Source organism: Rutidosis leptorrhynchoides, chromosome 1 (assembly GCF_046630445.1).
Source record: "Rutidosis leptorrhynchoides isolate AG116_Rl617_1_P2 chromosome 1, CSIRO_AGI_Rlap_v1, whole genome shotgun sequence".
Taxonomy (NCBI): domain Eukaryota; kingdom Viridiplantae; phylum Streptophyta; class Magnoliopsida; order Asterales; family Asteraceae; genus Rutidosis; species Rutidosis leptorrhynchoides.
In genome coordinates this window covers 403,317,528-403,332,556 of record NC_092333.1, presented here as the reverse complement: position 1 = coordinate 403,332,556, position 15,029 = coordinate 403,317,528, and the positions used below count along the sequence as shown (strand labels likewise).

Here is a 15,029-nt window from a genome sequence, read left to right as displayed (position 1 = left end):
TCATCAACCTTATCAGCAGCATTACCATCACATATTTTTTCAAACCAATTACCCTCAGCAAAATCCAACCCAATAAGCTCATGATCAGACGAATCAGAAGACACATCAGACAACACAGCTTTAAACTTCTCAGCAAGACCCTTTTCTACTCTCTTTCTCAAACACAATTTCACTATCTCATCAGCCCGTTTAACTCGAGCTTCACACTTGCAAACATAACAAGCACAATCACTGTTACCCAAACAACCAGCTTTCACTCTTTCTAACCGTTCAGCTTCTTTCTCAGATTCTGACTTACCCATAAAAACTACATTGGCATGTTCAGCATCACCCAACCCAATTGACCATTCAAATCCCTCATCAGCATAGGTTGTATTCATTGCAGAAGATGATGTTTCACACACAGTCTCCCTAGGTCCGTCAGTAATGGTAACTACTTTCCTGTCAACATTCCCACTATTAGGAGCAAACGGATTCTGAAACCCTGGTTTGTGAGGTCTAGTGCAAGTTTTCTTAAAATGTCCGTACTCACCACAATTGAAGCACCTAACCTTATTCTTATCAAAACCCAACTTTGAATCTTTGTTGCCATTCAAACTCGTCTGACCAGTCCGTTTCAGATACTTCTTCGCCCTTCTGATAACAATTCCCATAGCACAGATAATGTCCATCCGCTCAAGTTCATCTTCATCTATTTGTTCTAAATCCTCAGCACTCAAATGGCTATTAACCGCACTACCTGCCATCATCTCATTGCAACAGTTTACCACAACAGCCGCTAGTTGCATTTCCTCCTTAATGACCTCAGGCGCTTTGCCTTTGTAATTGTCTAGATGCATCAAAGGTAACTGAAGTTCCTCTGAGGCCTTTATTTTCTCTCCACTTTGAGGCGATGGTTGTTGAACATAAGATTGCTGTACTGGCGGCAATGGGCAAGATGTACCATACGAGCTCGCAGACATGTAAGCAGTTTGGAGTGGGGCATGTTGCACCGGAATCGAGGAGATACCGGTGGTTGCTCTGTATAACTTCGGATTTTGAGCACCGTTAAGTCTTGCTTCCCTAGTCTGCATTTCTAATTCTTTCTCCATCAACTTTGATGTGAAACCATACAAAGTCATTATCCCACCTGGACCTTCTCCAGTAGTTGTACTAATTTGAGAGACTATGTAGTCCCACTTCAACGGTAACCCAAGCTTGAACTGTTTTATAGCCTTCTGTTCATCCACGGTAAGTCCATAACTTTTTAATTCACTAATCAGGTGCCTATATCTCGTAACAGTCTGTTCTAAGGTCTCATCTGGTAAAGCTGCAAACCTTTTCCACTCCGCTTTTAACAACTGACCCTTGGTTTTTCTGTACCCCTCGGAACCCTCTGTTGCAGCTACAAGTGCATCCCAAAGAGTTTTGGATGTCGAGTACTGCTTGAACTGATGAAAGATTTCCGGAGACAAGGCTTGCGTAAGATGGGCATATGCCTTACATTCTTGTGCATACGCAGCCTTCTCTTCGGCTTGAAATTCCGATCTGTTCTTTTCATGTAAGTCATTTCCCACAACCACGGTTGGCCATACGTAGCCAATCAAAATATAATCCCAGAGAGTTGCATCGATACCATTCAAGTAGATTTGGAAGCGGCCCTTCCAATCTAAGAAGTCATTTAAGTTCTCGAGTTTCGGACTACGGTTAGCCGAACCTGTTAAACTCTCGGACAAAATCAGTTTCTGTAAACCGGGATTGATTGCCAAAGCGTACTGTTGTGCTAGTTGATCATTAGTGTCAGACATGTTTGGTTTGATTAAGTGAATGAGTTCAAGTTTAAAAATTTCAAATTCTGAGTTCTGTTTAAGCTACACTCGTCCGATTGTCCCTTCAGTCGTCCGGGTGTACAGTTCAGTCGTACGGGTGTCTCTCAGTCGTACGAGTGACTAACTAAATTTGTGCAGCACTTCGTGACTATAATGCCCCTGGTATTACTTTTTCAATCGTCCGACTGTCTATGTTCACTCGTCCGGGTGAAGGTTTCGTTCGTACGGGTGAAGGTCACTCGTAAGGGTGAAGTTGTTCGGTCGGTCGGGTGAATGTCACTCGTTCGGGTGTCTGGGAAAAATCGGGCAGCACTTCGTTGCCCTTTTTGCCCCTGGTATTACTCTTTCAGTCGACCGACTGAAGGTTCACTCGCTCGGGTGTCGACTTTCGTTCGCTCGGGTGTCCTAAACCTAGTCTCACTCGCTCGACTGAAGGTGCTCAGTCGTCCGAGTAACGTTCTTGCAGTAGCAGGTCGTACTATAGGGTTTTTAGCTTACTTTTCGATCCACCACTCATTTTTGGGACTTTAGGCCTAATGCAAACCGATGGTTATCTAGCAAAGACTTAACGGAACCTAAATCAACCAAAAAACAACCAACTTTAACGTAAAATATGACCGGATTTGACAATTTTCGAGTAAAACTCAAAAACACACAAAACACAAAATTCGATTAAACTAGACCAAATCCTACGATTCCAGCTCTGATACCAGTTTGTAGATGACTTTCTACGGATCTAGAGGTCGGTCTATGGCCGGATCTCGTGGCGGAAACACGAAATCAAGTTTAATCGAATAACGGGTCAAGCGATAAGCGTCTAAGTCGAATCTAGGTCGAATCCTAGGTTAAGACGTGGCCTGATGGTGTTATTTCGGTGGTAAAAGTGGTCGGAGACGAATGGGGACGAAGGGAACCGGAGAGGGTAGTGAGAATGCGTAACCCTAATCTGTTCCAGAGTTCCCGTATATATAATACCAGATGTCGACAGTCAGCCGACTGTAGTCTTACAGTCGTCCGACTGAGCTAGTCAGTCGTTCGACTGAATCTACAGTCGTCCGACTGAGACTTCAGTAATAATAAGATTATGTAATTAATAAGAACGCAAAGTAACGATTAATCATTAAGAACACATTACAAGACAGAGTTAAGCAACAACGAATAAGAACTAGGGATTCACGAATATGCACCAACAGTAAGAACCATCTCTCTCATAAAAGTTAACCAATTTTCAAACAATGATACAGTTAAAGATTCATACTTTTTGTAATGTAATTGTCAGAATGAAGATGGAGGGTGGGGATTTTATATTGAGGGACATAGCACCATGATTGGATCTGCATTAAGCTATGTGGCCTTACGGTTACTAGGAGAAGGACCAGATGCTGGAAATGGTGCAGTGAACCGAGCTAGGAAGTGGATACTTGACCAAGGTGGTGCAACGTCGATTCCCTCTTGGGGAAAAACTTATCTCTCGGTAAACGTTTTCACGAATCAAGTGTTACAATCACAATAATAACATGACTAGATAAATTAAATTTCCTTACCTTTATGGCTTTATGTTCAGGTGTTAGGGGTATACGAATGGGAAGGGTGTAATCCATTACCACCAGAATTTTGGATTTTTCCTGAAGCTTTACCATATCATCCAGGTACATATATGTTGGTTTATCTTTAACCAATATTACTATATGCTAATATTCTAAGATGTAGCGAAAATGTGTTGATATTGAGTATAAGAAATTCTAATTGGTCTCATTGTTTTTTTTTTTTTTTTTTTTTTACTCTGTGATGTAGCGAAAATGTGGTGCTATTGTCGGACAACATACATGCCGATGTCGTACTTGTATGGAAGAAAATTTCATGGTCCAATAACCGACCTTGTTCTGCAACTTCGTGAAGAAATTCATCCTGTTCCATATGACGAGATAGATTGGAATAAACAACGCCACAATTGTTGTAAGGTTGTTAGAATGATCTATTTTTTAGAAATTGTCTATAGTGAATTTTAGAAGAATTTTTAGAAAATGGAACTTGTAGTCAGAAAATCTAACTTGTTTTCTATTGTTTACAAATTATCTATAGTGAATGTTTTAATCTCATATGTGTTATCTTGATGGAGTATAGGAAGATCTCTATTATCCTCATTCAAAAGTACAAGATTTGTTGTGGGATGGTCTTCATTACTTTAGTGAACCAATTCTTAAGTGGTGGCCTTTCACTAAGCTAAGAGAAAAAGGTCTCAAAAGAGCAGTTGAACTAATGCGATATAGTGCCGAAGAGAGTAGATATATAACTATTGGATGTGTCGAAAAGGTAATCTTTTTTGAACTAAAACATACAATTATCAATCTCAGCTCTTAGTCTGTTTGTGGTGTTTAAAGGTGACAATTATGGCCCATTTACTAATGAATGGCTGATTTGTGTTTTGTTTCAACTCAAAGAGGTAAAATAAAAATTCAACTTAAAAGGCAATGATCATACGCGTCAAATCGGATAAAAGTTCACCAATCTATATTTTTAATAATAATGCATAAAAAAATTTAAATCGTTTTATTCTAATAATTAAATTATTGTTATCCTAATATCATTTCTCATATCATAATTACATAAACTTGGTATTAAGTATTTAAGAATGGATTAATAGTCTTGGTAAGTCAAACTATATAACCCGTTTTGACCCATTACCAAATATGGAACTTGAAGTGAGAAAATCTAACTTGATTTTTGTTCTTACTATAGAGCTTGCAAATGATGTGTTGGTGGGCAGAGAACCCAAATGGAGATGAATTCAAACATCATCTTGCTAGAGTGCCTGATTACTTGTGGCTAGCAGAAGACGGGATGAAGATGCAGAGTTTTGGGAGCCAAGTATGGGACTGCACACTCGCAACTCAAGCAATAATAGCTAGTGATATGGTTGAAGAATATGGTGATTCACTTAAAAAAGCACATTTCTATCTCAAAGAATCTCAGATAAAACAAAATCCTTCTGGAGATTATAGTAAAATGTGTCGGAAGTTTACTAAAGGCTCGTGGACTTTCTCTGACCAAGATCAAGGTTGGGTCGTATCAGATTGCACAGCAGAAGCGTTAAAGGTAATACTATAGATACAACTTATATTATGAACACATCTTTTACACTTTTTATATTTATGTAAAAATTGTTCTTATTGTGACATTTATTTACTTTCCTGCAGTGTCTTCTATTACTGTCCCAAATGCCAGACGAAATTTCTGGAGAAAAAGCAGATAATGAGAGATTATATGACGCTGTTAACGTCCTACTTTACTTGCAGAGTCCTATAAGTGGAGGTTTTGCTATTTGGGAGCCACCCGTCCCACAACCATATCTACAGGTAAATTCAAATATCAACCTTTTAAAGATATGAGGTAACAACCCATTTTGCTTACTTATGGGTCAATGGGTTAGTCCAATGTTTAATCTTTAGCTAGTTAAAATGGGTAAAATAAATGTTAGCTAAAAATAAAGAGTCCAAAACAGTGAAACTTGCCGGATATACCTCTAGCACATAAAACGTCTTGGTGCATTAAAAAAACACCTAGATTGGTAGTGAAATTATAAACCTTTTCTAGCCATATGTGACACACATAATATAAGATTACCTATTTTGACCCTTTACGTAACGAGTCAGACCCACCTATATTGCCACCTTTCATCAAAATGAGAAGACTTGAAGAGGAAGGTAAGGGGCCCAAGTTATGCAAAATACCTCATCCATTACATATCGAGAGATTTTGGTGTATCTAGGGAGTGATCTAAAGATAATAATTTCACATTTTGCAATTAAATTTTTTGCAGATGTTGAATCCTTCAGAAATTTTTGCAGATATTGTAGTCGAGAAAGAGTAAGTCCATTGTCTTTCAAGAATATTAAGCTCACAAACCATTAACAAATTTGAGAAACATTAAACAAGACGACTAGATGCTCATAACTTAATTTGGGTATTTTAATCAGGCATGTTGAGTGTACATCATCAGTTATCCAAGCCCTTTTGGCATTCAAGCGTATGCACCCAGGTCACAGGGAGAAAGAAATAGAAGTTTCAGTTGCAAAAGCAGTTCATTTTCTTGAGGAAAAACAATGGCATGATGGTTCATGGTGAGCTAATTACCTCTAATTATATAACAACTTTATGAATCAAAATGAAAATAGTATTCTGAACACCTATAAAATTAGGTATGGCTATTGGGGAATATGCTTCATATATGGCACATTCTTTACACTAGGAGGCTTAGTTTCTGCTGGAAGATCATATAACAATAGTGAAGCAGTTCATAAAGCAGTCGAATTTCTCCTTTCAACACAAAATGAAGAGGGTGGTTGGGGAGAGAGCATCAAGTCTTGCCCTAGTGAAGTATACACAACGTTGGATGATAATCGGACAAATCTGGTTCAAACATCATGGGCTATGCTTGGTCTTATGTTAGGTGGACAGGTACGTTCTAAATCTATATAGTCTAATAAACCTCTAAAATGATAAACCTCTAAAATGATGACATCATTATTAAGCTAAATTACCTTTTACTTTTCATAATAATGATTTCATAATTATATATTAATTTAATTAAAAAAATAATACAAAATCTTTTATAAAAGGAAATATTAATATCTCCTAAATTGTAATTTTATTTTTCTAAAAAAATTTAAATAACATTTATTATTATTAATAATTATTATTATTATTAAAGATTTAAAGATATAAATACAAATATTCAACTTTGAGCAAACTTTATGTTTGTAAAATCAACGACAAGTTTCTTAGTCGAAATTCGTGGTTCCACGGGGCAATAAACTAAATGACTTTAACATTTACATTCACTTAATACCTAAAACATATCATTAAACTGTTTCGTTTAAACAAACCCGTGTTTTCACGGGTCATTTCACTAGTTTATTAATAAAACTTATTTGAACTAGTAAATAATGATATTCATGCACTAAACATTATACACATTTGATTTTTTTTTTTTTCTTATACTAGGCAGAAAGAGATCCAACACCCTTGCATAAAGCAGCAAAGATATTGATAAACGCCCAGATGGATAACGGAGATTTTCCTCAACAGGTAACTGTAATTTTGACTTTACATGTAGTTTATCTAAGCACAAATTCAGGACCCTAACTTTTGGCATGTCATTTCTACTAATATGTACATGAACTTTGCAGGAGATTACTGGAGTCTACATGAAGAACTGCATGCTACATTATGCAGAATATAGGAACATCTTCCCACTTTGGGCACTAGGGGAATATCGCAAACGCGTTTGGGTCAAATAAACCAATAAGCTGGGCAGAAGTTAACAAAATCAAGAAAATATTGCAATTTGTATATTAAGTTCTTGTGTCTATATGGTATATGTGGTTCGTTTTTGATCTTGTAACTAAATTATTGCTTAAAAATAAATTAAGATAAATCTAGGAGAAGTGTCAGTTGCAAATTAACAATATCCAAATTGAAATATACTTGAATACCATTGTTTGATTGCTTTGATATTCATCTACTTACGTTCATATATTGTGCTAGACATACCCTATCTTTCCAGCCACAGAAGGTTTCCAGCATTCTTTTTACGTAATCAGCATACTCTTTAGCTGCTTTCGCAGTTATTCTCTAATCTCGTAATTAAAAGCCAATGTTCTATCTAGTTTCTCTTTCACAGCTTGAAGTTCAAGTTTTCTCATTTAGGCTGCAGCCAAGGTTGGAGAATTCAGATCTCGGGGAGATCTTGTTTGGACTTTTTTAGGGAGATCTCGGCATCTCGGAATAATCTCGGGGAGATCTCGAACGTTGACTTACGTTGACTTTATAGTTTTTTTAATAAAAATATATATAAAACATAAATATATGTATATTTATATAGGTTTTTACGAGATTTTACAAAAATTTCCGAGAAGTGAGCGAGAAAATCTTAGAAATTACGAATTTTACAAGAAAATCTTCCAAATTAGCAAAAAATCCGAGAAATCGTGGCTTTGACTGAGTTTGACCCCGTTGACCGAGAAATCTCGGGAGATGAACATCTCGTCTCGGTTGCCTTCTAAAAACGAGATCTTGGGGGGAGATTTACAACACTGGCTGCAGCTATATCGGAATTACTTGAATACAGCGCCCCACGTTGAAGTTGAACGAACCTAATGTTCAACTAATACAATGATTAATACAAGTATGAACTAAACATCAAGACAAATATGAATATGAATAAAAAAAAATTTATTATGTATATTATGAATTTATATACAAGTACTATGAACTTTGTAGTATAACCACCTTACCTCATTGACAGAATTCCCTAAATCCTCCACACGAGTTTCACATTCGGTTGCATATAACCTCGATTAAGCCCTAAATTCATCAATATCACAAACTTTTAATGCGAAATACTTATCCTTATCCTGATCCAACACCAGATTACTCAGTTCACTACTCAAAGCCCTAATTTGAATACAAAACCATCAGCCACGTTTCTTACCGAATTTATTATGAAATCAAGCGATAAATTGATATACCTAACCTAAATTTCTAGATTAGATTGAGATAAATTGAATCAAGGAGATCGTGTTGAGACTTAATTGATGAAATAATAAATTGTTGTGAAGTGTTTTTGTGTTCAAGTTTCAAACACCTTTGTTCAATGCATCTGATACTCGAAAGCTTCGAAGCTAGGGTTTGTGAATTTTTTTTTTTTTTTGTTGGAGCTCTTTCTCAGTCTATTAATGATATCGACATATATCAATATATATATATATATATATATATATATATATATATATATATATATATATATATATATATACAATGATTCAGTAATTGTGCGTTTGTTTGCTTGAACTTTGAAGGTAATGGAAGGAAGAGTACCTGAAGAAGAGAGAGGCGTTGGTTTCTGAAATATTCCATTTTTTTCAAGTCTGTGTTTGAAGGTGGAAGAAAGTGCAGCCATTGTTGAGTGACGTAATCACACAATTGAACAAAAGAGAGCCCAAATTTATCTGGTATAATAAGGGAGTGTGACATTGAGAGTACTGTCTAACGATTAAGCGCCCAGTTCTGTTTTTTCAAATTTCTTTTAATTAATCGATTAACGTCGACGGATGAGTTAAAATCGAATTTGGTAATCAAAGTTGGTCAAAGTTGTTGGAGCCGATTGGATCTTGGGATCGAAGGTTTTTGTGAATCGTTGACGTTGGGGATCAAATGACTCGAACCGGATCGTTTTGGATCGGATTAGAACGATGCCCTAGAGTCTTGATTCGACTTGGTGGGTTTTTGGTTCAGTTGTAGATGAGAGAAAAACGCCTGGAAACTGATTAGAGTTTATGGAACCATCAACCTCCAAATGAATACTAAGTCACCCTTATATACTCATATGGGCCTTATAGTGCTTGATCCGAACTTGAGCCTTTTATGCACCAACATACTCCCCTTAGGACCTAGTTCGATCAACATTACTTCTTTTCTCGGATTTAAACACCAGCAAACTCCCTTGAGGATCATCATACTCCCCCTCGGATGTGGCGTTACATTCAGTTTCACGACACTTTTCCTTTTATGCACTGATAAACTCCCTTATATGGCACATACCTTCTCTCTTCATCTTTATGCTTGTTATATTCCATATGATAATCGCAAGTCGATACAATTATCAAGAAATACAAATTGTTGAACCTTTGAGTAAAATCTCCTTAGATACCCGGAGAGTAATCTTCAAAGCTCACTAGTCATCAGATTAACCCTAACTTATGACTGTTGTGACTTCAAGTTCTTCAATATTTTCAAATCTTCATAGAAGCAGTGGAATATTAAGATTTGACAATGTTTGGCCCATAATAATCAGATGATTCTGATTACCCCACAGTAACTTTTATTTTCTTCCAAAGCTTCATAACCTGCACATGGTAACATCACAAAGTACGATGACATATATAAACATGTACACGCTAGAGACAATCAATCTCTCGTTTCTTTATAACATAAACATTATAATTATCGAGACGATTAATTAAGCAGCTTTATTCCTTCCTTTCACGTACTCCATTCCTTCACATTCATTGGCACTTCAGAATCTCCAACTTTAACTCCTTCTTTCAGTTATCATGGCTCGTACGTATATCAACTTTAACAAAATGTTGGTCATATAAAACATTTATCTCAAACACACTCTGACTTAGGCATTTTGACTCAACATTTTCACAATCATTCAAAACACACTGTTTAAACATTTAAACACATGGATTTTCAATCCGCAAAACATTTATTGTTTATCAAACAAAAACTTAGCTTCGGTCTGACACGTCAATTTTATTTCACATGAGTAACCAGAAAATAAATAAGAGAGAAAATTTTTTTATATTTTATAAAGTTTATGCAAAAACACTAAAAATATCTTTGTATTTTTCATAGTATGAATGCATGTATTAAAAAACATGTGCAATTACACTAAAATACTAACATGCATTTTAACAGAAACAAAATCACATATTTATGCGAGATGTTGATCTTAATATGAAATCAATACTAAACAGTAATAGCAATTCATCATCGTTCAATTCTTAAGATTAGGTACCTACAGATTAAAACTCTGATTATAGATATCAAGTCACATTAAGCTTTCATATTCTTTCCTCAAAGACATTTTGATGTTCTGAAACAACCCAACCCGTCATTTTCCGGCCCATACAAATTTTTCTTTCATAATACATTAATCTTATTAACATTAAGGTCCCATTTATGTTTTCAAAACGCTTCCATTATAATAGTAAGTTTGGACAACTTTAAAACGTTTAATACATAAGTTTAAATATCCAAACGGGCATACAGATCGTAGTTTACCAAAACCCGTTTACATCATCAAAAGATAGTTTCGACCCGACTAGTTTAATTTCCAACAAAACCGGGCATGGTGATTGGAAAAACACTACCCAATCCTAAATCAATCCAAAAGCAAGTCATCTAAAGCAACCTACACAAGTCCACTAGTTCCCACGCTTACCCGAGCCGCCACCTTGCGAACCTATAAAAATAATATCAACGAGAGGGTAAGCTATAAAGCTTAGTGAGAATAAACATACTATATACATACATATGCATAAAATGAACACGGATCCCTAACACAAGTAATAAACACGTAGCGCAATTCAAGTATAACTAAGCAAAGCTATACATAACGTACCACCAAGCCAAAACCGCAAGATTAGCTACAACACAACAATATATATATATATATATATATATATATATATATATATATATATATATATATATATATATATATATATATATATATATATAACAACCCTCATTTTTTTCCATTCTGAATTTACCAAATTACCCTAAACCCTATCCCTAACTAATAATTAATGATATAAACCCTAAACATTAATTAAAATCACAAACCCTAAACATATATTTATATTGTTAAAAACCTAACCCTAAATAGTAATTCATATAAACCCTAATTCTAATATTAATTAAGTACATGAATAATTAATATTATGAATATATATGTAACTTATATTAACTTTGTTAATAATTACAGTATTACATAACTAACTTAAAAACAATTATATAATAAGTGATGTGGTACAATTTTAAATAATAAAAATTATAAGTTAATAATTCAAAATAAAAGGTTACTATATTAAATACCAAAAATATAAATAAATATATATTAAATTCATATTTAATAATTAAATAAAAAACAAAAAAGAAGTGATAAAAATTCTAGAATGATCTTCTATTTATTTACAATATTATATATATATATATATATATATATATATATATATATATATATATATATATATATATATATATATATATATATATATATATATATATATATATATATATTAACAAAAGGCTCGGTCGAAAAAAAAGAGAAAATACTTTTAAATTTTTTTTTTAGCTTTTTATGGAGGGATAAAATTTAAAAAAATTGACCAAGTAGTGTTCAACAAAATTAAATAAAATATTCCAAAAATTTTGCAAGTCTCACGGCATTTGATTTTTTATATTTACTTTTCTTTTATTTTATTTATCAAATATTTATCCTATAAATACTAGTTCATCTACACTTCATTTTATCACCAACACTTACTAAATTTTTCTCTCAAAAATCACAGCACATTTGAGGTATTTTTCTATCCCTCATCTTCGTTTATTTTTTTTTACATTTTGGTTTTTTATATATTTATAACCGATTGCATTATAATTTGTTAATAAATTAAAATACAATGTTAAAATTCATATGAACATACTAAAATTAATATTAAGTATTATGAAATGTTATAAAATTATTTTTAGGAATTATATATTCGGATTATATTTATAATACAATTAAAAATAAATTTTTGATCTATACGAATGAATATTCGAAGTAAATATGTAATAATTATATAAAATTAATAAAAATAATTCTTACAAGTTTCTTAATTATAATATGATATAAAAGTGACTAGAAATAATTATGCAGATTTTATAGATATTTAATTCGAATTATTAAGTAATTATTGAATATAATGCATCGAATACTATATATATATATGTAAAAATTGAAATTAATTGTTATAATTACTTATAATTTGTTATGATAATTTTTACAAAGGTTATAAGACATATAAAAAATTATTGGATGAGAAAAATTATTTATATAACATTTTATATATTTATTCAATAATTAGTTGTTTTCGAATTGATTAAATACATAAAAACGTATTTAAATTAAATAAAAATATTCACATCAGTAGTATTTGTTTGGAAATTATTTATAACAGTAGTAGTACTTATACAAATAATTATTATAAGTTTTGGAATATTATTTTAATTAATTATGAATTAAGTATTAATTAAACACAAAAACTATATAAATTCATAATAAAATATTAAACAGTACCAAAAATATTTTTAAAAATTTTTCTGAGATTCTTACACTAGTATAAGACTGTGAAAATTATAAAAATAAATAAGTTGGTCGATATAGTATTTAAATAGAATTTACTAATGTTTTATTGTAAACCGAGAGAAATAACAAAGAAAATACAAAATAAATGCAACCACGAATTTAATATGTTTTTATAAAAACATTTAGGATTACTAGATACTGTAAAAATTAATTTTAATTTTTTTTATCTTATTTATTTAATTATTAGCCGAATAGAATGATTAAATGAATAGAAAATGTCAAATAAATAATATTTCAGTATAAAATTCGATTTAATAATTTTTATAACATCTTTACAGAATATAAAACCTGTAAAAAATATAAAATTATTTAATTAGGTCGATTTAATATTTATTACATAATTAACTGTAATTAGATATAAACCGAGAAAAATAGATAAAGGAAAATTAAATAAATAAATACAAATGTAAATGAGATAATTATTATGAACTACCTACTGATTAATATTAATAACTAATCTTATAAAAATTAAGAACATAAAGTTTTAGATAATTAATACTCATTTATATTTTATTGGTTATATTAGTATATGTATAATCTTAATAATTATTTATTTAACTAATGCACTTTCTAAAATACTTTAGTTATTATATAATAATTAAAAGCTAATAATAAATAATAATACTAACTATGGTAATACACTATTAATAAAGAATTATATTATAACTTATGATTATAAGAAGGATTTTAAAATAAATAAGAGTAATGCATTAATAATAAATAAATATAATATAACTTATAATATAATAACAACATATAATGTGACATAAATTTAGAGTAAAGGTTAATCAAAGATAACGTACAATTCATGCAAACTTCACCGCTACTTACGATCGTAAGTGAATGATGTCTAGGTTACCATTTATGGGTAAGCTTGTGGATCTCGAATGCCATGACTTAGATTCTGGTCGAGAGTCCTGGGTCCCCGGTTACATCTGGTCATTCCTGACTTATCTGATAGCAACGAAGTTTGAGTAAAGTTGTACAACGTCTTGCTAAAGATTATAACCCAAACTTTCTATAATTAGAAAGTTACTGTAAATGGAAACTTTCCATAAATAGTAACCTTCCGAAAATGGAAATTCTTTTAGAAAACCAACACTATTAGTATAGTTATTATAAACTTTTGTCTGTTAGGAAATATCTGACCAACCATGCTATCTCTAAGTTGAGATCTCGGTCACGTCCTTTCATTCGATTCTTTCATTCGTGGAATAACTCTCTTTGCTCTAAGGTGAACTTCATAGCCCCGTTTTACATATTTATTTATTTTTATAAATCTTGGGGTGAAACACATGCTTATATTTAACTGATTTACACTTTAGACACAAGTACTTAAACTTTTTGATATGCAACTTCATGAGACTTATGTTAACTTGTATTGATTGTATCTTTACATGCAAATCCCCGCCATAATATCGTTAATTGCTGGAATTAAAATATTGCAAGCTTAATTATTGTGAGTAGGCCTATTGAGAGCGACGTCTCTACCCATTGACCGGTCGTCAAAGGGGTACATAATAATGATTAACGACACATGTACAGTGTCAGGGGTTAATGTTTAGCTCGATATTATAACTCATGGCATATTGAATATTTTTGTTTTGAATTAAATCTTGTGGTCTAAAACTTTATTGATTAATAAACCTATGATGTTTACTCAACCATTGTGTTGATATTTTTAAGCATGTTTGTCTTAGGTGAAGATTAGCTTATGTGCTGCCGTGCTAGCTGATGCATTGAAGTCCACATATTTATATCTTATCATTTGTTAAACAATTGTTAATTTCATTTGGGTTTATCATGTAAAATATTATTTCGTTTCTGCTGCCATACAATTATTGTTTTTTATAAAACGTCTCATTTAGAGTCATTCGTGCTTATATACTTGTGTTGTGATATTGTGAAGTCATATTTACCCCCGGCCCTATTTGGGGGTATGACAGAGCGGTATCAGAGTCAGGTTGTTATAGAGAACCAGGATTGCATATTAAGTGTGCCTTATGTGTTAGTTAGGTGCCTTAGCAATCCATAGGTCTATAACCTATCCTGATTTAAGATTTTTAGTGCTTTTCCTCATTGCTTACCAGGTTAAGAGAATCCAAGAGCTAGAGAAATTTGTGATGTACTTTAAGGGCTACATAAAGGAACAACATAAGCCAAAATCCCCATCTCCTAAGAAAGATTAGTTCTTTAGGATTTCTTTCTGTTAGTATTTTTCTATTCATTGTAAAGGCTTA

The 15,029-nt window shown here is 32.5% G+C and overlaps 1 protein-coding gene across 1 annotated transcript in view; it reads left to right on the top strand.

The window, feature by feature from the left end:
• Positions 1–7,319, top strand: part of LOC139886581 (dammarenediol II synthase-like) — a 29,268-nt gene extending 21,949 nt beyond the window's left edge. Inside the window, exons 4-14 of the mRNA XM_071870432.1 lie at positions 3,088–3,282; positions 3,373–3,457; positions 3,603–3,769; positions 3,933–4,121; positions 4,548–4,904; positions 5,006–5,164; positions 5,629–5,675; positions 5,786–5,929; positions 6,008–6,266; positions 6,813–6,896; positions 6,998–7,319. Of these exons, the coding sequence (XP_071726533.1) occupies positions 3,088–3,282; positions 3,373–3,457; positions 3,603–3,769; positions 3,933–4,121; positions 4,548–4,904; positions 5,006–5,164; positions 5,629–5,675; positions 5,786–5,929; positions 6,008–6,266; positions 6,813–6,896; positions 6,998–7,108 (1,797 nt within the window). The 3' untranslated portion in view covers positions 7,109–7,319. The remainder of the gene's footprint in view (positions 1–3,087; positions 3,283–3,372; positions 3,458–3,602; positions 3,770–3,932; positions 4,122–4,547; positions 4,905–5,005; positions 5,165–5,628; positions 5,676–5,785; positions 5,930–6,007; positions 6,267–6,812; positions 6,897–6,997) is intronic.
• The last annotated feature ends 7,710 nt before the right edge of the window (positions 7,320–15,029 follow it).